Source organism: Glandiceps talaboti, chromosome 7, assembly GCF_964340395.1.
Source record: "Glandiceps talaboti chromosome 7, keGlaTala1.1, whole genome shotgun sequence".
Taxonomy (NCBI): Eukaryota; Metazoa; Hemichordata; class Enteropneusta; family Spengelidae; genus Glandiceps; species Glandiceps talaboti.
This window is the reverse complement of record NC_135555.1, coordinates 13,498,736-13,524,358: the sequence shown is the minus strand read 5'-3', so window position 1 is coordinate 13,524,358 and position 25,623 is coordinate 13,498,736. Positions and strand designations below refer to the sequence as shown.

Here is a 25,623-nt window from a genome sequence, read left to right as displayed (position 1 = left end):
GGATTACTTTTTTTAAATATAAAATGTGTAGAAGTATTTTGAATCGTAAAAGTAACTCAACTTTTGTTTCCAGAGAATAATTATTATCTTCCCTCAAACAATTTATATATAAAATTGACAAAAAACAAGCAAAAAAAGGTTTAGTTTAGTGTTGTGACCCTGCGGAGTGATAAGGTTACCTCGTTATTCGGTTCAAATTACTCCGTCTTTTATTTCAGTCCATACATTTACTGTGGTGGTGGTGTATAAACATCGTGCCAATTTGAAGTTTAAAATGGCGAGGAAATTTGACCAAATCAACGAAGAACTACGGTAACAGTCGATCAGATTTGAGTTCTACTGGAATGTATTTATACTGTGCATGTCTTTTTATCCTGCAATGGGCTGCGGAAGCAGCAAGGTAGTGCCCGATTCGCCCGTGGATCGGTATGTTGACTGGGTGAAGACTGTCGAAACTGGACCAAATGTACGTCGAAATAATTACTATAATAACACCTATCACAGGAATAACAATGAACATGGAGGAACTAAGAAGAAAAGTATGGGAAAATACAAAGCCAAATTTGATCCGAGGGTGTTGGCTAAGTACGATATTAAGGCCTTGATCGGCAGAGGTAGCTTCAGTCGTGTTGTCCGTGTTGAACATCGACTGACAAAGCAGCCATACGCCATCAAAATGATCGAGGTACGAGAAGGTAAGGAGGTGTCAGACACTGAACTCGGTGTTCTTCGGAGAGTGAGACACCCTAATATAGTACAGCTTATGGAAGTATTTGAAACACCAGAGAGGGTGTATATGGTCATGGAACTTGCTACAGGCGGAGAACTTTTTGACAGAATCATAGCTAAGGGAAGTTTTACAGAAAGGGACGCAACGCGGGTACTACATATGGTTTTAGACGGAGTACGCTACTTACATGCCTTGGGAATTACACATCGGGACTTAAAACCAGAGAACTTGTTATATTATCACCCTGGTAATGACTCAAAGATTCTTATAACGGACTTTGGATTGGCGGCAACGCGTAAAGCAGGCGACGAAATGACTATGAAAACTGCCTGTGGAACACCCGAATATATTGCGCCGGAAATACTGCAAAGGAAGACATACACAAACTCTGTGGACTTGTGGGCTTTGGGTGTCATCACGTTTATCTTACTCAGTGGCACTATGCCCTTCGATGATGAAAACAGAACACGGTTGTACAGGAAGATCTTGCGGGCGAAATTCACCTTTGACAACGACGTAAGTTTGTTAAAATTTTAGGCGGTTTTTGTAGTTTTGTATTTATTCATAGACAATAGTGGATTGGCACACTAACACCGTGAGATATGTAACGTTACCCGGGAACCGTCACATGCACACACGTCGTGAAAAGGGTTTGTTGTACTTGGGCTTCTTCGAAAATGTTATTTTTAAATTTTAACACCCATTTTTTTCGACTGAGATTCACGTGAAAATAATGACCAACTTATGGTCAGAGTACTTCAATTATGAAAATTTCTCAACAACACCCTTTCATTGCGTAGGCCAGTCAAATTCCTACCACCGGAAACGACACAAATTTCTCATAAATTTTTTCACTTGAACACGTTCCAAATTTTTAAGTTTTTGGATAAACTATGGATAGGAATGCCAGCCATTTTGTTTTTCAAAGTTTATATTTCGTTTACTGCCCTACGTCTTTCTTAAACTAGCATTTTCCTCGCACCATTCTTGTGTCACTTTACGACACACCGAACTGCAGCATTGGTAATATTTGACAAAACCAAAATGCTCATAATTGTGCATTGTAAGTTGTACTTTCTTTGCATTTAGAAGGGGGGGGGGGGTAACATTAATTTCAGCAGCTATGATTTAGTAGTTGAGTCTCGCAATTTGAGATACTTTCACTCCAGCTTTTGAAGTGACAGTATTGAAGTAATACAGCATTGGGAAAGTTTACAAAACCATATATGTATTTGTTAACAATTATGAATTGTTGGGAAAGTGTTGTGAAAGACATATCACCGAATGATGGAAACACCCTTTATGTTCCCCCTTTAAGGTTAATTACCTGCTTAATACATAGTAGGCATTGGTGTGGTTGAAGACTTCACCATGAATATTTTCCATCTGTACAGCTGTAAGTAGGTTTAATCAACAAACACATTACATATATTATAACATTAAATAATCAACAAGTCAGAACTTCAAAAGTTGTACCTTTTGAAGTTGTGTTGTGAAAGTTTAGGTGCCCAGTATATCCATGGGTATCTCAGTCTGTCAACACTGAGTACTCATGTGATTATTTGGCATGTGTGCATGTGTTTATCTTTTTTTGAGGGTGGGGTGGGAGTCACAGTGATTATGGAAAGGCTACTGACAAAAGTTGATTTGTGGGATGCATTCATACTAAATACTGGTAACTTCAATCTTACTTGTCAACTGGACACATTTACTTTACTGTTGTTCACTTACCGTTGTTCACATTGGAGTCGTACAAAATTCTAAATGCATTTGATTTACGATAAGTACCATGTATACACCAAACAACATGCAAAAGTAACTGGAAAGTAGACCTTTTGGGAACTGAAGCTGAACACTATATACTTTATTTTTGTAAAGGTTTTAGGACCAGGTTTTATACTAATAGTCAGCTTTTTAGAGAAGCCCTATAAAAAACCCAACTGAATGCAGTTAGATTTTACCTTCTCACAACTGAGTTGGGGAACACAATCACCATCAGATTGCTTGATTTTGTTAGGCTTTTTTTTGAAAAGGTACTTCCCAAATCATAAAAGTTTGTGAGAATCCGGTCAACACTTCAAATGTTGCTGGAGAAAGAACACAGTCCAAGTATGTGGCGTAGAAACAAGTAGAAACCAATGGTGTTCAAAAGTAAAGTATTAGTGTTAGGTGTGTGAAACCTTGCAAAATGCTAAGATCTCCCATGTCACCTTACAAAATGTGGTATGAGTACTAGGCTATGGTTAGTAAAGATTTATGTTCAAGTCATTGGTTATAAGTAGTAACTGGTTATGACAAAGGATATGTGAATATATTGTCATATTGTAGGTACAAGCATGGAGGTATAAGTCTATCTTTATACTTTCATGATACAAGTAATATCCAGTGAATTAAAAGATGAACATCTGTTAGTCTACTTGTTACACTTGATAACTGTCATTTCCATTAGTTATCAGTGGTGACAACAGGTCATATGTTGAGTTACTGGTTGTACAAACTCATCCTATGATGTGAAAGGCAGATCTCTGAACTGCATATGTAACACAGGTGATTTGAACATAGAAACTTTTGTCACAGGTCAAAGGCTTGACATAAAGGCTTCAAACTTTTCTCTAAATATATGTATATTATGATTTGTATGATTGTAATTGATAAATATGTATGGTACAACATAGCCATAGCACAGTACAATATCATGTTCAACATAGCTAGTGACATGTACCAGGTGTCGAGATTGTTGCTGTTACTGTTAGGTGCATCCCAAAATACAGATGTCAGTTATGCCACAGTTTTGTACTCTCTGAACTTACATGTACATCCCAGCCAGACAACATGGATTACTTATTTCTGGCTATTTAGTTGTATGTACATCATTCAATCCACCAGCTGTACATGCTCGCTGGTACATACTGGGTTGTACTAGTCGTGGAGCCAAGATTACAAAAACCAGCTATACACATAGGACCACATATATCAACAAAAAAATGTGGACTGCGTGTACTTCACCAACTGTTCAGTTTGGTGTACATGTACCCACTGAAGCCCAGACTATATATACCAACAGTGGACTATGTATACCACTACCAGCTATGAACATGTACCGGCTGTGCACCAAAGACAAAATCCGACAACATATAGCACCTTTACATGCCAAACCCACCAATTGTGTAAGCTGGACTTGTATTAACCCCTGAACAACATGGACAAAATGTACACCACACATCGTTGCCCATGCTATACACCAGCTCTATAAGTTGGAGTAAATGCACAAGCTGTACATCTATGACAATACATACCTGTTCGGCAGCATGGACTAGCCATACCGCACGTTCAATACCAGCTGTACACCTTGGACTACATCATACATGTATGATGTACATGTACCAACTATGCAACCTAACTACCTTTGCAGACTGCATGACAGTGCAAACTTGTCAACAACTATTACTAGTAATAGCAGTGCAAGAGTTGGACTTCTGTCAACCCGCTATGAAACCGTCACCTACTTACCAATATATCTAGACTATGCTGTTGTCACAACACAGTCTCAATTGGTATGGGTTACAGTCTTTATAGGTCACCCATCTTCAACACTTCAGAAAAAAAGCAATATGTATTGAAAAAAATCAATAGTTTTCTTTTGTTTTATGCAGGAGAAGTTGCAGACCTGTTTGTAACTTACAAGAAATAATCAATATAATTTACATAATGGTAGCTCATAAAGCACCACATAGCTGTTTATACTTGGACAGATGTCCTGTCTAACAGCCACACCTAAACTATGATGTACACGATATAATGCCATGTAAAAGCCAGCTATGCTATGCTATGCTATGCTACACTTTAGCATACACAACAAAATATTCCATATGAGACAGGTTAAAAACCTTCATATTTTGACTTGAAGTACAGCCATTCTTGGTTTGTACAATTTACTGGGAACTTGTGTACTGTACTTGCATGAAGTGTCTCCATTTTTCCAGCATACCTATCTACTATTGACCACTCTGCATTTTATTGGAAATTCATTAGTTATGTCAGAATAACACTAATATGATAAGACCACTGCATTATTACATTCATGGATATTGACCATTGCATATTGTGTTTTTTCGAACACCTGTGTGATAAACACCATGACCTGTTGACTTATTTGAATACCTGTCATGTAAAAATTATAATGTTGGCATTCTGTGATAGTTCAAACATTCCTTAGTCATGTGGTATTTTGTAGGTAGAGTTTGAGACTGGCAGAAGTAAAAGGTGAAGATCAGGTTCAGTGTTTGGGGCAGCCTCAGACAAGATACATAATGTATGACTTCATTGTTGATGAGGTGTTTTTGTCAGTCTGACTTTCACATAACTGTACATTGATAGCAATGGATGATATCTGTGACTGTGTGTGTGGCTACATCTCAACATTTCACAAATATAAAGGTGTGAATGCAGTGATTGTGTAATGGTCAAAAGCAATTGAAATTTGCCTGGTAAAGTCTATTTCTTGTGCCTAGGTGTTCCCCCACAGTTAGGTGTCTACTTTTGTTCTCTAAATTAACGACAATGCAGTCATTGACAGTGTTCCTGTTGTGCAGCAAAGAAGACACACTGCAGCCTTTTGTGTTGTTCCACCTATGACCATGGCAAACAAAAGAGATGTGGCCATTGTAGTGTCTGCTCCACTGAAATGCTCTGATGAATAGTCATTTGTCTTTATGTCCAGCATAACTGTTTTCCTCTTAATCATGCTGTCAAAAAAAGGACCAACTCAGAGCTAAGAAAATGTGAAGGAAGTATGGAAAAAAGCTTGCTTAGGATGAAGTAGCTCACGTTGTCCACTTAGTAGGTCATCGTGATTGTGTAACCAATGGCCATGCTTTTATTGTGCTTATGTAAGTAGTAAGGCATTATGTTGCCTTTATACGTGGAAGAAAAGGTCGGTCACCCGCCACAAAATTACCGCTAGTGTTCACTATGAAATCCATTAAAAATTGTCCTCCGTGAATGATGTATCACTGTCAGCTTAATCAGTGTCTGAGAATTACTCTGGTCATTTACATTTTTTCTCTTAAGAACAACTCCTTATCACCAAAAGTGTCCCAGATTCCATTACTCTCATCAAAATCCCATTATGATAAACTCAATCACAGTGCCCAACACTGTATGACATCCCTGTGGCTGCAGTGCATGTGTGTCTTAAAACTGCAACTACAGTACAGTACTAATCTGTCTTTGCCAAATTATTTGTATTATCAAATACTGTCATGTTACAATAAGCCTAATATTTTCAGCATAACTTCTTCTTGCTTATAATTCAAAAAGTATGTCTTTGGATTACTGCTCTGTGACAGACAGGAAAAGGGCAAGATTTTGAGACTTGGATAATTTCCATATGCATGGTAGATTATCACTTTTGTATGACGGGCCTACTTGTGGACAAAGCCAGGACTTGACCACATTTCCTTGTTAATAGAAGTGTTGTTGTACATTTGGGGAGTCCAGAAGAGCTCCAAAAGTGAGCGTAGTTGAGTTTTCCACTGGAGGGGGTGACATGATGGAGCACTGTTTACACAGGACGACAAATATTTAGCAGAGTGATCTAATTACACAATTGTTGTAATTGTTAATGAATATGGTAATGAGGGATAAGGTTGTCCTACTTTCAATGACAGATGCTTGAATACAATTCAACCACTAAAGCCAAGAATGTGTTGAGGTATGCTAGTGACCTTGAAAGGTGTGCCACAACATCAGGCGGCTGTGCACACTTGCTGTGCAATTCGTACAAAACAAGGTACCTGTGAGAGCCATCTCATACTTTTTTTTCTGACTGTACAGTTGCCTCTTCAGTTTTCCCAATAACAGTGCCATTTATTATTCTGTATTGTTATGAATGAATGGGTGCCCTGATTTAAATATCAGAAGTATGCTTGTTGGTAGTAAGTGTGTCACCTAAACTGTGTCACATAAACAGTTAGTCAATATCCATGGTAACATTCTTATAACTTACACTAGAGTACATTCTTCACGTTCTTTACACTATCAATATGTATACAGACATTCTAGATCGGAGACTTTTTCTGTGGGAGTCAAAGATATATATTTCTTGGCCAAAAATTAACATCAAATTATAATTTAATAGTTTATCATTTCATCATGATGCCTCCATATTTTGTGAAATTTTAAGGTACATGTCATTATAAATAACCCCTGTGAATAAAATTGAAACTTACATTTCATTGCAATAATGTCCCACTTATTAATAATTAATGTTGATATTATGTCATTACCATATATAGCCTCAAGAGGAAGGAAAAAAAATTAATCTTTGGCAAGTAGTGTACAGATACCTGTAGTTCATACCAAAAATTTAATTTGTACTGTAGATATTAAATATGTAGCATGTTTGATAAGTCAAATTATGCTTAGAAATTGTTAATGTTTCAACGAAGAGGAAAAATATGCTAATGTTTTTTAAACACCAAATTTATTATTTTGTAGTATTTTCCAAGAGTTATTATTTTGTTCCATGTTTATCATAGCCCATTTGTATAATTTCATATTTCATGAGTAGAGACAAAATTTCAGATCTGTACCCTGTTACCTAGTGAAATTCTTTTTATAGTTTGCATTTGCTGACTGCCGCAAACTGCAGTCTAGGAGTAGGGAGTATGTATGACTTGTGTACTGCCAACCGTCCTACGTTAAAGGAAGTGTGTTATGTTTAATGAATTTATTGTACCTGACAACCAGAATGTAACCTGTGACACTATATCTGTATTTGTTGTGAAGTTCTGTGGACTGAAACACATACCAAGAGCATGGAATGTTTCCAACAGAATTTTATACATTTCACCAAGCATTTATAAAACTTGTATCATGATAAAATGACAATTGTCTACTAATTTGAAATCTTGGCCAAATAATAAAACATATTCTAGGTGTAGTAGATAATTAAAAGGTATGCTAAGTGTATAGTACTGTAGATAATTCAACAGTTCCTTGTTTTCTTCATACGCTCCCTGATCATTGAGATGAGATTTCACGTAAGTTATTTTCAGATAAAACGCCAGGTATAAGGAAATATGTAATGTCATGTGATTTCTGTTAATGTCTTTAGAAAGAATGTGATTGATTTTCAATCATAGACTACTTAAATACAAATAATATCATTAAAATCGGCTAATCTTCACTATTTTTTCACAGAACTGGTCATAACTGTGTTGTGACAGCACTGTTGAGCAATCTAATATGATTGCATATGTAGTGTAGTGGTTGGATTAGGGTTGAGGTTCATGTCATGTCCTCCTGTATCTGTAGTAGAATTACATGTCGTTCCAATTTATTTCAGTTGTCCTGTTACAAGTGATTTTCACTGATGCTGAAAACAGCTATAAGGAGCGTATTTTATATCATTCTCATGTCACTAAATAGCTGCTACACTTAGTTTAGGAGATTTGTCCTGTAAAAGTTCCAAAGTAGTATGACGATAGGAACAATAGGAGAATGAATGAGTCTATGTAAGTATGGGCAGGCAAGAGAACAAGGTACCGAGACACACACGAAATGACTGTAGTTACATGTAGTGATGTGATTCTGAGAAAACAACTAGTACAGAATTTCTAATCGTTCTCTCCTACCCCCCTCTCTTTCGCTCTTTCCCCACCCCAGCCTATTTGATGAAGGAAGGCATAGTGGAAGAAAATAAAGATTTGAGAAACTGAAGGTTCACATATTTATAGGTTGGCAGTTTGTGGTTTACAATACAGAATTTAATGTTTATACACAGGATGTTTTGGGGAGATATTTGAATGACATATATCAAATGCTTGTTTTGAAGAAGAGTAGGCACGTGGTGGACATTGTTTACTGAGATACATACACCCACTAATGTATTAGTCATCAATTTGAAAGACAAGGCTTCCTTTCTAATTTGATGTGATCTACATAGACATTGGAAAACATTACCTTGGTGTAACGTTTGATGTGAGATGTTTGGACATTTCATGAACCATTAAGGAGTGTGTAGATTGTAAGCAAGATAAGTGAAGTGTAAGAATTCAAGGGAGAGATTGACGCAAGAGTTAGACAACTAGCCCGGAGCAAGAAACAAAATCAACAGACACCAAACAGTATAGTTTTGCCTCCCACCGGTAGTCTATCCAACGCCGGCTATGCAAGTGTAGTGGTCAGCCTGTCAGTTCTTTGTCAGCAATGTAACTGTGCCTTGCAGCAGTGAAAACACCTCCATTCTATCCAAATAATCACATTCCCACAATCAACCAGGAATCAGACTATTGCAAGTTTTTGTTTGTGTTTGGAAAGACAGCTTTGGGTGCGTTCAAATTCCTACAAGCACATGGACAGCTTGCAGGCAACATTGTTACACACACAGCGTATAATGAATGACCCATGCATGCTTCCTGGAATACTAACTAGAGTTCGGCTCACCAACATCATCCCAACCGCTGATCATGATGTGTTGGCCAAGTTATTGTAGTGTTTCTATGGTTAAGTTGAACAACATCTTCATGACTAAATGTGGTTGCAATTAGACAGGTTGTTCAAGTGAAGATCTGTTGTTCATTAAATCCACAAGTACAATATACATGATGTACCAAACACGGTTGATCCACAACATTTGTCTGTGTTGTCATGACATATATCATACAAATGGTACATAGTTACAAGTTTTCATTGACTGCTGAATTTAGTGTCTGTGTTGTAGCATTAGACGATATCCAGTGGTTACTACTTGTGGATATTTATAGACATTGGTAATGTACTTTGCATGTAACTGTTGTGAGGAGCAAAATACAAAGATCTGTTCAATTGTTAAGAAGTGCACTTGATGGAGTGCTTACAGGATTAGGCGATCAATCCTTAGCATGCAGGTGCAATACACAATAACAGACCGACTGTTATAACAATCCAAAAGATTTTCATCAATCTTTTGGGTATATTTGGAAGTGAGATCAGCAGGGTTTTTGAAAACCTAAAGGCTAAACTGACGCACAAATGTTATCAATATGATTCTTTGAAAAGGTGTTATGTAAGTTTAACATGTTTTGTGGCTTTCTGTACCTACGTCATACAGTCACATGCTATAGGATGTTTTCAAATAAAAGGGGTAACACGATAGCTGCTGTTCATAAAAGTAAACATTCCATAGGAGGCATTCATATTTGTATTTCAGTTTTTAAACTGACCCCTACTATACAAGTGTTACCCCAGGCCATATTGCTGTGGTGGCCTCGCTGCTACACTTCCGCCGTTGGCCCGCTATGCTTTGTGTCGTCGCCATCCTTTGATCTTTCACTACTTCTATCTGTCATATTTGGCCATGTGCTTGCCAGACTTTGTTTGTTAACAGTCCAGTCCGAACAGGTGCTGACATTGTCACACTTTTGATATCAGAACACAATTCCTTGATGTTTCCGACGATATTGACAAGGAGTCACTTCATGTAGACAAATCAATATTCTAAATTTACATTGACACAAGATATTGTATCAGAGATGCAATGGGACATCTTGTCTAGACATCTCACCTTCCCTTGACCAGTTATCAACCTTAGATTTTCAAGATATACTTAAATATCTCGACTATTTTCAATCACTTTCACCTATAATAAAATGGTGTTTGATGTGATAACTGTCATTACATACAAATTAGTGAAATATGCAATGTTGGGCACCCCCATTGGCCAGCTCAGTCACATGGTTGCCTTAACACTACACATCTTACAGTCTGCATACAAATATACTCTATTTACATATTCAATATGCCTACGTCTCAATATCCCAATTTTGACAAAATTCTGAATCCAACAGTATGAGTTGAAATGATAAAAGTCGTGTGTAAAGTGTATGCAAATTGTTATAATTCTTATGCAGAGTACTTCTGATCATTGAGAGAATAGTTTGCCATCTAAGAAATGGCAGCAAATTTTATTTTGAGTCAAATCGATAAAATTGTGTTTCTTGTAAATCACTATGTAGTAAGTCTAGGGGAACACCACAGAGAAAGATGTCTAACCAGAGGTCTCTGTTAATCTTTTGGAATATGAAGACAAAGACTCAGAAGAATAAAGTTGTCTGGTTGTTGTATATCGTAAAAGTTCAGTGAGGAATTGTGGTCCAGAACCTACCAGTGAATTGAAGTTGTCTGGTTGTTGTATATCGTAGAAGTTGAGAGAGGTTTTGTGGTCCAGAACCTACCAGTGAATTGAAGTTGGCTAGTTGTTGTATATCGTAAAAGTTCAGTGACGAATTGTGGTCTAGAACCTACCAGTGAATTGAAGTTGTCTGGTTGTTGTATATCATAGAAGTTGAGAGAGGTTTTGTGGTCCAGAACCTACCAGTGAATTGAAGTTGTCTGGTTGTTGTATATCATAAAACTTAAGTTCAGTGAGGAATTGTGGTCCAGAACCTACCAGCGAATTGAAATTGTCTGGTTGTTGTATATCGTAAAGCTTAAGTTCAGTGAGGAACTGTGGTCCAGAACCTACAGCTAAACTGAAGCAGATGGCAATGAAACCAACACACCATGGATGTAGAATAACAATTGAGACTGTGTCATATACATGGATAAGAATTAGGTCATTCACATCCCACAGATTGAGATCACCTATGGGGAGAGTTCTCAAGTTTCCCTTACTCAAAATAAACTTTGAAAAAAAAATTTAGAAAAAAAAACAAACCTGAAAGGCAAACTGTTTTGACTAATTATGAAGATGTCACCAGATAGGGTTGTGTTATGTCTGTTTGTAAGGTTGGGTTTGCCAGTCTGTTGTATCATTGTCATCCGAAACCATTCTGCGATTTTGTGGTTATATGATATATAGTAAAAATAAAGTTGGCATGATAGAGATGTCCTTTGTGTAGAAGTAGCAACTTTGATTATGAAGCAGGTTTGTTTGGAGTCCTGGCAATGAACTCAAAACTTGGTGTAATAATATGTCGTATTTTAGTAGAAACAGTAATAAATGTCTTGTAGATTTTCAGTTTCATTTCATAACATATTGCACTGTGCCAGGTTGGAAGACAGACAGATAGACAGTACCCATGGTCATCTCACGTGATATGTAAATGAGCAAACAAAAAGACCAACTTGTTTGTCAAGCCAATGTCTTTGTTAAGTGACTTAGTACCCCTCCCCTCTCCTTGGATGTGAACAGGGTGGTTGGAGTAGGAAAAGAGCTTCAGGTGAACTACCCTGGTGGTCGTCTTGTACTTCATGAAAAAAACAACCACTAATCAGGCAGTATGCAGACAGTCTTTCACTTGTCCTACTTTTTATGACACATGGAGGAATAATCTGACTAGTGAAACAATTCAGCTAGAATTGATAAATACAGGTGTACTACTTCCTTGAACAAGTCAAAAACAGAGTCATTTATGTCAGATTTTGTATAACTACATTCATAAATGTTAGTACATATATTTTGTAATCAGAACATTTCTTGTGGATTTCTAATAGATGTTAATTGACTTAGTACCCCTCCCCTTTCCTTGGATGTGAACAGCGTGGTTGGAGTAGGAGCCCTTCAAGTGAACTATGCTGGTGGTCGGTGTGTACTTCATGTTAATTTAGAAACCATGATATCCTAGTACGTAGCTATTCAAGAAAATCTTTGAAATTGAATAGTTGGGAATGGAGGCGGGGAAGGTATCCATATTTCTAGTGAAACTTCAACAGAGTTGAACATCATACATTCTGTCAATTTTGAATAAAATGAAATCGAATCACCATAATTGATATTTTTTTTATTTTCCCCAAGAATTTGTCATAGAGCTAACTGAAGCCATAAAATCAATTTTGCTCAGACTAGTGGTGACAGAACACTAAACGCAATATTAAAGTACCTGTATGTTGTGTTTTGTACCTTCACATATTGGAATTTTTTTACAAATTAAACATGGTTGTCTTATAAAACTATCAGTTAAAGTTACTGAAGATTTGGCATTGTGGTTGCTCATAAAATCAGTCGCCACACAGATCTTAATTCTTCTGCCAATAGCAAGAGATGTCCAGCATTTAATTTCAGAAAGCTGTTTGTACTGACAACATAACACTCACAACACACAAAAGTTTGTAGGGAATGAGTAAGGCAGTGCCCACAACAAGAAATCTTTTAATGTAGTTACTATTATGAAAACATAGTCGATATTCTCTCTGGGAGCACCATAAAAACACTTGGTCAAGTCATTCACACAATAACACATACACATTTATAAAGCCATGAATGGCCATTTTATCAACCAACTCTTTTAACATCCAGGGAATACAAGTGTTTTTCTCATATCAGAGGCTCACAAAATAATAGTGGAGTTACTTGAAATTTGCATAACACAAGACAATATCTTTATGTCTATCATTTGCAGTTATCTTGAGAAATCATATTTTGGGTGGTGTAAGATAAGCCATGTTATGATGGCCACACCCACCTGTCTGCCTGTCTCACCAGGTGGAATGACACAATGTATATTACAATCTAACATTGGGAAAACTGTATCAAAACCCTTTCTGTGAGAGGCTCCGCCATTTTGATAGTCTTCAATTTTGTTACTTGTTTGGTCTTGCCCCAGTGTCTTCTAACATTAATCTTTGGTTCATTGGTAGTTTGAATTACGTAATAAAAGCATTGTGGTACTGTTTCATGTTTGATAGTTAGTGAGGCCATAAATGTTGTATAGTGGCATACTAGTTGCAATAATCTCATAGGAGAGTTAGTTGTCTATGAACCCGGTGATTTATCTTTTGAAACTGTGCACCAACACATAAAACTTGTCTTAAGTAGCCATTTCAATGTCTCAGCTAGAGGACTTTGAAATGTCTGAATATGTTATAATTCAAATTATCGTGATGTAATATCAAGTGTTTAAATAGCACAAGTTGGGATTGTAATGTTTTTTAATATTTGGGGGATGAAAGACTTACATAAAATACTTGGTCAAACTATTCTAGTATGATTTTAGTGTCGACTCATGCTTCTGGTGGCATTAAAAATCATTGTTCATCGTTGTCGGCACAGGTGATAGCATAATAAGTGTTCTCTAGACAATTTAGTAAACTGATATTATGTCTTCAAATTGTCATGGTGTTGTGCTTGAATACCAGGGATGAGTCTCGCCAATGGTTAGCTAGATGGTACCCATGGTATTCAATCATCTCTTTACATGTACTTCAGTTTATAAAGAGAGATCTTGTGATTTGATGCCATGGATACCACCAATCGGATTAAAATCTGACATGGTGAAAGCGGCTAAGATGTCTTTATTTACCTCTATTTCCATCGTGTTGTGTCATTTCTTATTTCCATCATGTTGTGTTGTTTGTTTTGTTATGGGTGATCACTGCCTTCCCTCATCTGACCCTTTGTAATAGAAAACCTTGTTCAAATCTCACGCTTTTGAGTTTCTTCAACGAATCCGCACGCTTCTTTACACGATGGAAATAGCGGTAAATAAGACATCTAGCCACTTTCACCACATCAGATTTTAATCAGATTGGGATACTACTAGACAATGTCATGGCAAGTAATGTTGAATTATTTCATTTTTTCAACATAACACCGTTTCAAACGTACTGCTCCAACGTGACTATATTTCACTATCTCTAAATGATTTAACAAGTTCTTTTATCATTCATTTTTTTGCAGTGTTGGAAAGATGTGTCAAATCTGGGTAAAGATTTCATAATTAAACTGCTGACCATTGACGCCAAAGATCGGATGAATGCGTCACAGTCCATGAAACATCCTTGGATTGTGACGAATGCAGCGTCATCAAGTCTGAAGAACCTGCATCGGTCCATAAGTCAAAACCTGTTGAAACGGGCGTCGTCACGCAGTCGTAGCATGAAGTCCACAAGATCTACCAAATCGAATAAGTCCAACAAGTCCATCGTATCTCTCAGATCACAACACAAAAGAGTCCAGCCTGAAGAACTGGATGAGCTTGCGAAAAGTGGTACTTTGTATAACGATGATGACGATTAGTTTGTTGCCAAACTCTTGTAAGCGGGATTTTTATAGGTGAACACTTCTTACCATGGAATGTTGTGGGTGAACACTCAGTTGAATATTGTTGGTGATTACAGCGTATCATTGGATATCATGAGTTAACAAAACCTCTCATCATTGGATACTGTCGGTGAACCCTTCTTATTATGGGATAGAGTCGGTGAATACTTATATAGTTCTATATATTGTACATCATTGGTCTGAAAACAAGCCATATTGAATCAAAGCACTCTTTAATTTCAATTTCTCTCCAGAAGAATGACATCAAGTGAGGTCGATCATCAGTTTTCTTGTACACCAAGTTTTACAGGTAGAGAGACCAAGAGAAAAACTGTTGCTATTACTATAGTCATACCCATACCTTCTGCACTGTGTAGGAATGAACTGATGACTAGTAGCCCAAGGTGTAATGTCTGAAAGTACTATTTTTACTCACCGTTATCAATCATGATGATACATGTTGATCAAAACTACAACCAAAGAGTAGAAAGGGATACTTTAGCAATAGAAAAGTAAAAAGTGTTGTACACTTGTCATGTCATATTCAGACGTTGGTGTGGTGTTGATATCAGAGATCATAGGTCAGAGTTCACATAATTTATACACTTTCAACCTGTTTGAATTGTGAATGATTTTGTCAGCATTTCTGTTGATGTAGTACACCTAAATCAACATTCACAAGACCACAATGCAATGTGCAATATCTTTGTCAGTAAAGATGTGCAACCCCAGTTACCGTAAATTTTGTTACAGGTAATTCTGCTCACGTAAAATTTAAGAACATGTTTTTTTTCTTCAAAATTTACAACAGTTGTGCAGTTCAAATTCATTGAGGTTCAAATGTGCATATTTGTTTGTTTATTTGTTTGTTTGTCGAGCAAGTTCAATAATTACCTGAATTTCCTCTGTTGGAATTAGTTAACATCTAAATGGAAAAGTGATTATACACATACAGTGTGTAAAATCATACAGAGAGCTTCAGAAATTTTGAAAACCAAGCTCACATTTTGTGGTGAGAAAAATAATAGGGTTTTTAGTCCTTTGCATTCCAGACTCCCGGTAAGCAAGCAAGCATATAAACAAAGCCAACTATCCCATTACACAGTCAGGCCAATGATATAAAAACAAAAAAGTTGAAATCCTCTTTACTCTTGCTTACTTCCAAAGAAATGACAAAACGTTAACTTTGTATATACTGTAAATATGAAAAGTTGCTCTTTTTTTAAGTGTAAAATTTATCCATTTTTTTAGTTATCTTTCTATATGTATATGAGTGTAAAGCATTTCCTGTTTGGTTGTTGAGATTGGGATACACAGAGTCCTACCAGCACATTGCGGTGTGTGAATCAGAAGTTGAAAGCCATGACCATACACAACAAACCTAGTTCATTTCATCCGAGCTCTTTACAAATTTCTACAAAAGTGTATTTTTGTAGTCGGCGTTTAATGAACTGGAACTTGTTGTTAGAGACATCAGGGTTTCTACATTGCTCTGTTGGGAATTTCAGCTCGTTGGGAATGGTCTTGAAAGAATGTTTATCGTAATACACTGTTTGGGTGTACACTGATATATAGTAGATGGCAACAATGTATTTACAAGTACTGTGAATAGATAAAGAAGGGAGATGGAGTTTTATCACCAATGGGTCTAATGCAGTGTTCCCCCTAAGTCCAATTTGGTATGTCACTGACGTAAAGCAATTTCTCATGACACACTAAAATTTGATGTTGTCATCCCCCTACGAAGTGATAATTCACAAGAAAACCAAGTTTATTTAGCCCCCCCCCCCCCTCCCAAAAGAGGGGCTTACATATATGAGATACCAGGTGTATGTCTGTGTGTCGTCTGTCTGCGTCATCAATATCTCAAGAATCCCTGGCTAGTTTCTTGTCATTTTGACCCACAACTAAAATGTGCTGTCATTTATTAGGGGACAAAGGGTGAATCCTTCTAATACACTATGCATAGACCATTGTGAAGTTTAGGAAATGTTGATGAATATGATGGGCTTTACTATATGTTGTGTATGGTCATGTTTTACAGCACGTGAATTCATAAAAAAGACACCTTTGTAGACATCAGTGTAGATATTTATATAGTGCACAAATAATCATGTCAGTTTTAAAAAATAAATGCACTTTTTAGCAACACAAATCCAAGAGGAAAATTTTGAGGTAATATCGGCTCTTTTTATAATTTTCCTGTTGCAAATGCTGTGTTCTCACTCCTTCGTTTCTTACCTCATAGTTTTAATGTATGTATCTGTGCTGAAAGATACAGTAGAAGTGCAAATATAAATGAATCAGGGATTTCAATGAAATACCAAGCATTGGTCAGATACCTTCAAAATGGCATCATGGAACAGATATACTGCCATAACTTGGGTACAATTTTCTTTACGCCAATTTTATGAGGTAAGAAATTTAATTCTGTGGTAGATTCATATCAGTATACAGAGGAATGAGAACACAGCCATCAGTTTTTCTCGCAACAATCTTGTAAGGACAGTTTTCTAAAGCCTGATTTCTTGTGTGCTTCTACAGTTCAATTTTATACAATTTTTATATGTGTATCTCAAAAGTCGAAAAAAATAACATAATTGTTCCTTTTTTTTATATATGATTATTTAAATTGTGTCACAGTGATGTGTAAAAACTGGATTTTTTTCAACAGTTCATAAAGTAAAGTAGAGAGAGAGAAAGGGAAAATGATTTATTACTGTAGATTCTGGTAGATAATACCATCATCGTGGCATCATGTACGCAATATGAAGCTTTTATTTGATATGGTGTATACCGTATGTACAGATGAAAATCATACATACGGTATACAGAGTGTAGGCATATTTAGCTCAGGTAGTGTAAAGTGCAAATTCATTGGCAAATAGCCTTCAAAATTGGGAAGCTTTTAATTTTGTTTGGCATATATATGTACAGACAGAAGCATACGTAGTATGTGGAGTCGAGGCATCTTTAGCTCAGGTAGTATCAAGTGCAAATTCAAAAATTGGGAAGGGGTCATTTTGGACTTAGGGAAATGGGAAGGGATATATCTATGAAGGAGTGAAATTGGGGTGGGTATATATATATGAAGCAGTGAAAGTGGGGAGGGGTATATTTCAAGCAGTGAAATTAGGGAGGAAAACTCCAAGATTGAAGTTAGTGAATACATGTAAACACAGCAGAAAATGGGAGTGACTCTTTTTTTTTGTCTTTATTGTTATTATTTAAAATTTATAAAGCTATTTTTAGGTTGTCTTTATCTTCAATTATATTTCACCATGCAAAATACTGTCATGTTTTGATTTTGTTAAGTTGATGGATCATATATGTACTTTGGCTTTTTTTGTCTATCACTGTCTTGCAGCTCAACCATCACTAGACTTGTCTGTCAACTCTTGGTAATGTTTAGTGTATCCCTGTCTTTGCCATACCTACATCAGTAGCATACATCATTGGATATCAGTCTCCATTTGTCATACTTCTCTGTTCTGACTAAACTGCTTATCCTGGCTGCAGTAAAAAACACAAGCTGTTGATAGGAACAAGTGGAAAAAATTTCAATCTTATTTAGACACAATGCCACTACAAGTCGGTATATTCATTGCGTGTTCACCAGCCCAACAACAGCACTGTATTGACCATGTAAGTCAGCATTCTAAAGTACAATGCATATAAATTTCAGCACTGCTGTAGGTCTTGTATAAAACAGTACTGATGTCGGGCAGCTGGAACAGTGATGAAATACAGTCCTGCTGAAGGCCTACATGAACAGAAATGTAATACAGCACTGTAGTCAGCTGATATAAACAGTGGTGCATACAGCACTAATGTGGCCCTAATGGAGCAGTGGTGTATCTCAGCCCTGCTGAAGGCCAACCTTTACCATCAGTGTGACACAGCACTGCAGTATGCTGACTTTACCGTGATGTTATACAGTAGGCTCGCTAGAACATAGATGTTCTCACTTGAGTGGCCCTAAATCCCATATTGAATTATTATGTTGAAGCATTTACTCACCAGTATTGAGAGTATATATTGCTGTATACATATAATAATATGACAACTGACGTACAGTTGTTATTATCAGTGTCAAATTATGAGAATAGCTGAGAGGTTTAGAAATAGTGAAATAAAATATCAATACTTACTTGTGTCTATTGGGTGTGTGGTGCCAAATGTTGAGTTATAGCATGGATGTAAAAGCTGATAGCTGCCATCACATCTCTCTGTTTTGTATAGAGTTTGTCAGTTGTGCTCATTCAAAGTTTAGCAGCAACATAGTCACAATTTAATGATTTTTATTTATTTATTTTTTAGCCCCAACAGGCACTACCCACATGGGTACCCGGGAATGGGCTCCATCCTCTTTATGCATAGATGTCAGTCTGCAGCAATTCTGCGCATAGGCCAATTTCAATTAAACTTGGTACAAAGGTTATACAGGCATACACAGGTCACTTTGTTTCATGACCTGATCATAGTTGGCCGAAAGGCAACTATTTTTACCAAAAATTTCAATATAGGTAATTTTACAAGTTCAAATATATTTGCAATTGTAAATTTTACAAGATTTTATAAATTATGGATACAGAGAGAATTTAATAAAATGTCTTCAATCAAGTAATCAGGTTTGAGCTCTATTAAAAGCGTTTTAAACTTGTAGGAAACTGGTGACCTAATGTAAAATCTGTCTCGCTGCTAAAATCTTTGTACCAAAATGCATACTTGAGTGCGTTTGCACGAGTATGTATTTTGATATGCAATATCAAAATTAGTCTGTAAGGTACGCCGTGACATGGCGCCCTCAAACGTCGGTCAACCCTTCTCAACAACACTACGTATCTTACAGTCGGTCAAAATGAGACTATTTCTCACATTTCAGCAATTTATATATTAAACATAGAAATATGGTCATGCAGAAAGTGTTTAGTAAGTGACTGCTTATAATGCATTTACATTGCCCAAACAAAACCAAGTTGGGGTACTTTGTCCTCTTAAAAGATTTGTTTATTTTGTTTCATTCAGAGTTGTGTTTTCTATGAGTGGACATAATGTACATGAGTAATAAGACTATGACCCTATTGAATTCAGTTTTTTTTTGTAGTGATGAAGGTTAGATCATTTTGTTGAATTATTGTGAGCACATGCCATCTTTGAGAGTGTCAGATTTCTTTGTACACAACAGTGTCAAATGTAATAATTCAAATCAAAATAAATTTGCCTTTAAGTCCCATGAATCTTCTATGTCTTGTGTGGATAATTTAAAAAAATATATACAATAGCTACCAGTGTGATATGACAGTTGAAGTGCATGTAGCTGTATATTACATGTGTGACAAGACAGTATGGTGAAGTGTATGTACCGTAGCTATATATTACATGTGTGATATGACATTATGGTGAAGTGTATGTACCGTAGCTATATATCACATGTGTGATATGACATTATGGTGAAGTGCATGTACCGTAGCTATATATTACATGTGTGATATGACAGTATGGTGAAGTGCATGTACTGTAGCTATATATTACATGTGTGATAAGACAGTATGAAGTACATGTAGCTATATATTACAAGTGTGATATGACATTTGGTGAAGTGCATGTGGCTATATATTACATGTGTGATAAGACTGTGGTGAAGTGCATGTACAGTAGCTATATATTACATATGTGATAAGACAGTATGGTGAATTGCATGTACAGTAGCTATATATTACATGTGTGATAAGACAGTATGGTGAAGTGTATGTACAGTAGCTATATATTACATGTGTGATAAGACAGTATGGTGAAGTGTATGTACAGTAGCTATATATTACATGTGTGATATGGCAGCTAGGAGAATTGCATTTAGAGTATAAATGTTCAGTAGCTATATATTACATGTGTGATAAGGCAGTATGGTGAAGTGCATGTAGCTATATATTACATGTGTGATATGACATTATGGTGAATTATATGGAGAGTGCATATGAGTAGTAACTGTGTTATATGTATTACATGACAGTGTGCATGGCAGACAACTATGAAACGTAATTTAGCCCCCACCCCACCCCACCCCGTGTTATAATAACTATTTCTACAATTAACAAAGGGAAGTTTCGACCACATTTGTATGCCACAACGCCTGTTCAGCCCATAGACCCTCCACAGTCAGCCCCAATAAAAAGGCCTGAGAATGCTCATTTTGTACGTCATCTTGGTACAAAGTTTCGCATGTCAAATACAAATGGCAGTGTCCGTGTTAAACATTGGTATAATAAAACTATTATTGCAGCTTTACTATAGTAAGGTCACTTTGATATATGTTACAGAACTTAGGTGTCCATACCTACAATCTGTTTCAACTTCAGTGCCCTAGACTCTGATGAGATGTGATTTGTAGTGTATGTAACATGTAGTATCAGAAACACTGCAGACCGAAGAGTAGAACAATTGAGATTTATCAACTTATTTCCTGAACTACCTATAAGGATCACTTTTAAGCCTATTTCGGGACTTTCCATTTCCATTTTTGCCCGTTGGCGCCATTTAAGAGAAGCATTGATTGTGAAACAGCCGATATATTTCCACAATGTGTGATGACGACAATATAGTATCGGGGAGTTTATACGGTCAGTAGTTATATATATTACATGTGTATGATGAGGAAATACTTAGTATTTCAATTTTAAAAGAATAAAGACAAATACAATGTTAAATATTTGAGGTACATTTTGTTCAATATCACAACGTTCTGGAAACTGATAAGACTGCTTTATAGAAAGAATGCAGACTGATTTTAGGAAGAATGATAGTCGGATGGGTCGTAGAATATATTGTACAATCAAACCTCGGGGTATACCAATCCTCAGGGCGTGGTTCATCACTTAATTATATGCATCTATTACATATGTCACCAGATCTAGAACAACACTGTTCACACAACACGGCACATGTTGGTGTGAATGAAAACAAGTGTCCAATGATATGTCAACAATGAGAACAATGTGATTATCAACAGTGTCCTACATCAGGGATCATCAGGTACCACAGTACCGTTAGTTTTGATTTTGAGTTTTTTGTTGTTCTTTTTTATTACTTTATTAGTTTTCTCGTTTTGGGTTTAACACAAAACTTACGTTACTTTTGTGTTTAAGCCCGGAACGAAAAAAAAGGCTAAAAAAAACGAAAATAAATAAAATCTTAAACTAACGCTACAATTATTGCAGCTATGTATCACAGAAGATAACACGAGCTAAATTTACACGTAACAGGGAGATCATATAAAGTACCAATTCTCTAGCAAATATTTTTTTATGTTGCCAAAATTGTTTTGTTTCACGAAAAAGTTTATGTTTAACATCAAGGTGGTCCGGTCTCAACATCACAGGTAGTATTATGAGGGCGCTGTTCATAGATTCGCCACAGATCCGCCGATGATTGTGTCTTGGAAACTCGCATAGCAGTACATGGTGGTAGTCAAAACAGTCGCAATGGTATTTTTTTTACACATTACATATAAAAAGGTACAAATTTATTTTGGGAAAACATCTTGAAATTGACTAAGAATGTGCAGCTTTGGGAAGAAAGAACGGAAAAGTATACAAAATCGGGCACTGACTTAAACCAAACTTAGGACGGAAAGAATTCGTTATATTTGGGGTTATTTTACGATATAGTTTATCTGAAAAGTATTTATTATAGTATCCTCTCTCCTTATATATATTTTTACCTAATAAGTATACGACCTCCCCAGTACTAGTTTTAGACTAGACAATATAGGCAATCTGGGCCATTAGTGTTGTTGGCCAATATATTTGGGCGAATGACATCAATTGTTCAAGTCAGAAAGGTCTCTACAGGCTAACGTCTCGACGTGACAGGTAAATATAACCGTGAATTTGACAAACGTTCTATAAATTATACATCATAACATTAAATTAACCTGTTAATATAACTAACAACAGCAACGATGTGCGAAATGTAAACATCTGTCATCCAACTCTTTATCTAATTTGAATAGTAATTGTGTTGCTTAGATTGCCGTTTTCTTAGGAAAATATCGTACGAATCCTGCTGCTACAAATGTATCAATCTCTATACTAGTAGAAATATTCTTTTCTCCTTGCAGGTAGGAATATATAGTCAAAAGGTTGTTATATTTAGTCTGTTGACCTGGGAAAACAACAATCTATGAAATATTACACGCCCCTATGATAGAGACCGGGTCGTGTCAGTTACCAGTATATCATCAGATCATTGAATTACTTCGAGCAGAATGACTTTTTAAGTATAAATTATAACCGTAGTTTGTTATTGCATGGATAGTATGGCATGTGTCATATTTACATGGTGTGTGACTCACACAGACACATTGTTATCGATAACTGTAAACACTCTGAGAGTATCCTAAACAACACAGATAGGAGTCGATCTCTTCAAAAAGTCGGGGTCACATTTTGCACGTCATTGTGACAAAGTACACTGCAGTGGCCCATACCTTCTATGATTCTATGCTTTTTATAGGCAACAGTTGTGTTTCCCCACTCCCACTCAAACTTTGGACTTCAAGACTTCTTTGGACTTTTTTCACATATTTGTTGTCGACACTAGTTTTGATGAATTTTTGTAAGTTTTTGTGTTGAAAATTAAAGTTTCATTTGTGAGCACCGTACATATTCATTTCATCCATCGAAGTCATGTGGATACCAACTGAGAAGGTACCCCACCCCTTTTAAAAAAAAAAACTTTTCTTGACTAACGCCCTCACTCGACAATACCGATTGTTCACTCGTTTTGGCAGAATTCGATGAATGAGTACCACCAGGCATTCTCCCAAGCCAGAGCACATACACAATTGCTGAAGCAACGAAACAGAGGCGTATGGTATCACCACAAAATTTTATGAAACTTAAATTGTAACAGCTGATTGTTACCAGAGTAAGTTGTTGTTTTGAATTAAGTTTTCTTTTTAGTCTTCTTATCTTTGTTTATCTATCTGTAAGCAAATAATGCTAGATATAGCCAAGAGTAATCCATTCATTTTAAACCGTTTTTTAATTGTTGACGATGAAAAGTTTATTGAGCACTTGGTAAAAGTATGGTGTTATATTTTTCAAAAATATTATATCCAACTAAAGTAATTATTTCGAGTAATAAAGAAAAACTTAGGCACATCTAATATATAATTGCATCATATTTGTCAAGCAAAGAAATATTGTGCCTACTTCTGGGCCCACATTTTGTTCCGACCCCATAGGTTAGAATTTTCGGATGAGTTTTAATATAAGCGCCCGTCAAGGTCATGACACAAATTTAATTTTATCAGGGGTTGTAACCCTATTGCTATCCCTAAAATTAACCCCATTCATGTTTTCCCGCCATCTTAATAAAGGGTATTTTGCAGTCAATCTACTTGATACTTTTCGTAAAAAGTGAAATTAACAGTGCTCATTCGTTTTGCCCTGTGAGTGTAGATTGAATAGCGCCCGCTAGTGTTCAATATTTTAACTTTTGTTGTGACTGACCCACCTGAATGATTTTCGTCTGTCTGTAATCTCCAGTGGTGAAAGAGTGTGGTACGTGATACATTTACATTGAAAATATGTTAATTGTAATCATCACGCGGACTAAATCTTGAAATATTCTTGGAAAAATTAGAAATGCTTTTGTTTTTACCAAAAACCTCATCTATCGTTTGTGATTTATCCTAATCTGCGTTAAACTTAATCTCCATGGAAACATATAGAAATAATCATATTGACAGCTATCAATTACAAATATTATGAGAGTACAAAAAAGTGACAAAAGTCCATTTCTGATTTACCCTGTAAAATTCTACGAGCTTGCTTTGATAATGTAGTGTACCGCCTCATACATACGTGGGTTTATGCGGTCTTCTGGGATATTACGAGATGAGCGGGTGGCCATTAATCCCAGAGAAAACTAAATGAAAAGTAACTCCTGCTGGTAAATAATGAATTGTAACTATTCAAATGCTCCTGTGACGATCTAATTACTAAAAGTCGAAAATTCAATAACATGAATAAATGCATAATGAGAACATGATTGATACTACAAGTGTGTGTGTGCGGGGGATCAATTTGGAAAATGTGGTCTTTCCACTAAAACGGTTGCTTCGCGAAATATGATCCCGATTTGAATTTCGGTAGGCGCATTTTCAAACGAACAGGCTACGCCGGATCCACAAGAAAAGTAAAGGATGCCATTTACACGCATTGTGTACAATATAACACCTCGTTATTGAACAGTAATTTCTTATTAGTTATAGTAGAAGCGGTCAAGTACAGTCTTATCGAATTGTTGGAGTCAATAATAATATTGTTTTGGAGTGCAATTGAATCCCGGAACGATAAAAAGCTCAAAAACTACCGCTAATTATTGTAGCTAGGATTTTACGGTCAAATGATCTCATTATTCATTGACGCATACTATTTGTGTGCGTGTATTTGCTGGCAAAAACATCAATATTTTGGATAAAGTTACAGCTAAAAATAAAGGGCGCGCTGAAATGCGATATGCGCGTACCACGAGAGTAAATATCAGAGTCAACTGGTGGTACTATGGTGTTGCCTTGTATTCTAACGGAGGTGGTACATGTGCCGTGTGGGAAATGCTACAAAATTAAAATGGCATTACTCGTCTTCGAAAGCCTTTTATCATTTCTGAGACAACTTATTCGAGTGGATAACAAAGTAGATGAAATGTGTACAATAAAAAGCTATATCAAACATTTTTTCAATAACACTTATGCTCGTTGTTTGCGCACACAAAGATGAACCGCCCCTGTTAAATAGTGGTAGGGTCCAGCTCCTTGAAGTGCCGTCGACATTTTGTGACGTCACAGAAATGAGAGTTGCTA

General features: G+C 36.4%; 1 protein-coding gene across 1 annotated transcript; it reads left to right on the top strand.

The window, feature by feature from the left end:
• The first annotated feature begins 202 nt into the window (after window positions 1-202).
• Window positions 203-19,376, top strand: LOC144437865 (serine/threonine-protein kinase H1 homolog). Its single transcript, XM_078126897.1, has 2 exons — window positions 203-1,246; window positions 14,391-19,376. Exons 1-2 carry the CDS (start codon window positions 362-364, stop codon window positions 14,727-14,729), a joined length of 1,224 nt encoding a protein of 407 aa, XP_077983023.1. The 5' UTR covers window positions 203-361; the 3' UTR covers window positions 14,730-19,376.
• The last annotated feature ends 6,247 nt before the right edge of the window (window positions 19,377-25,623 follow it).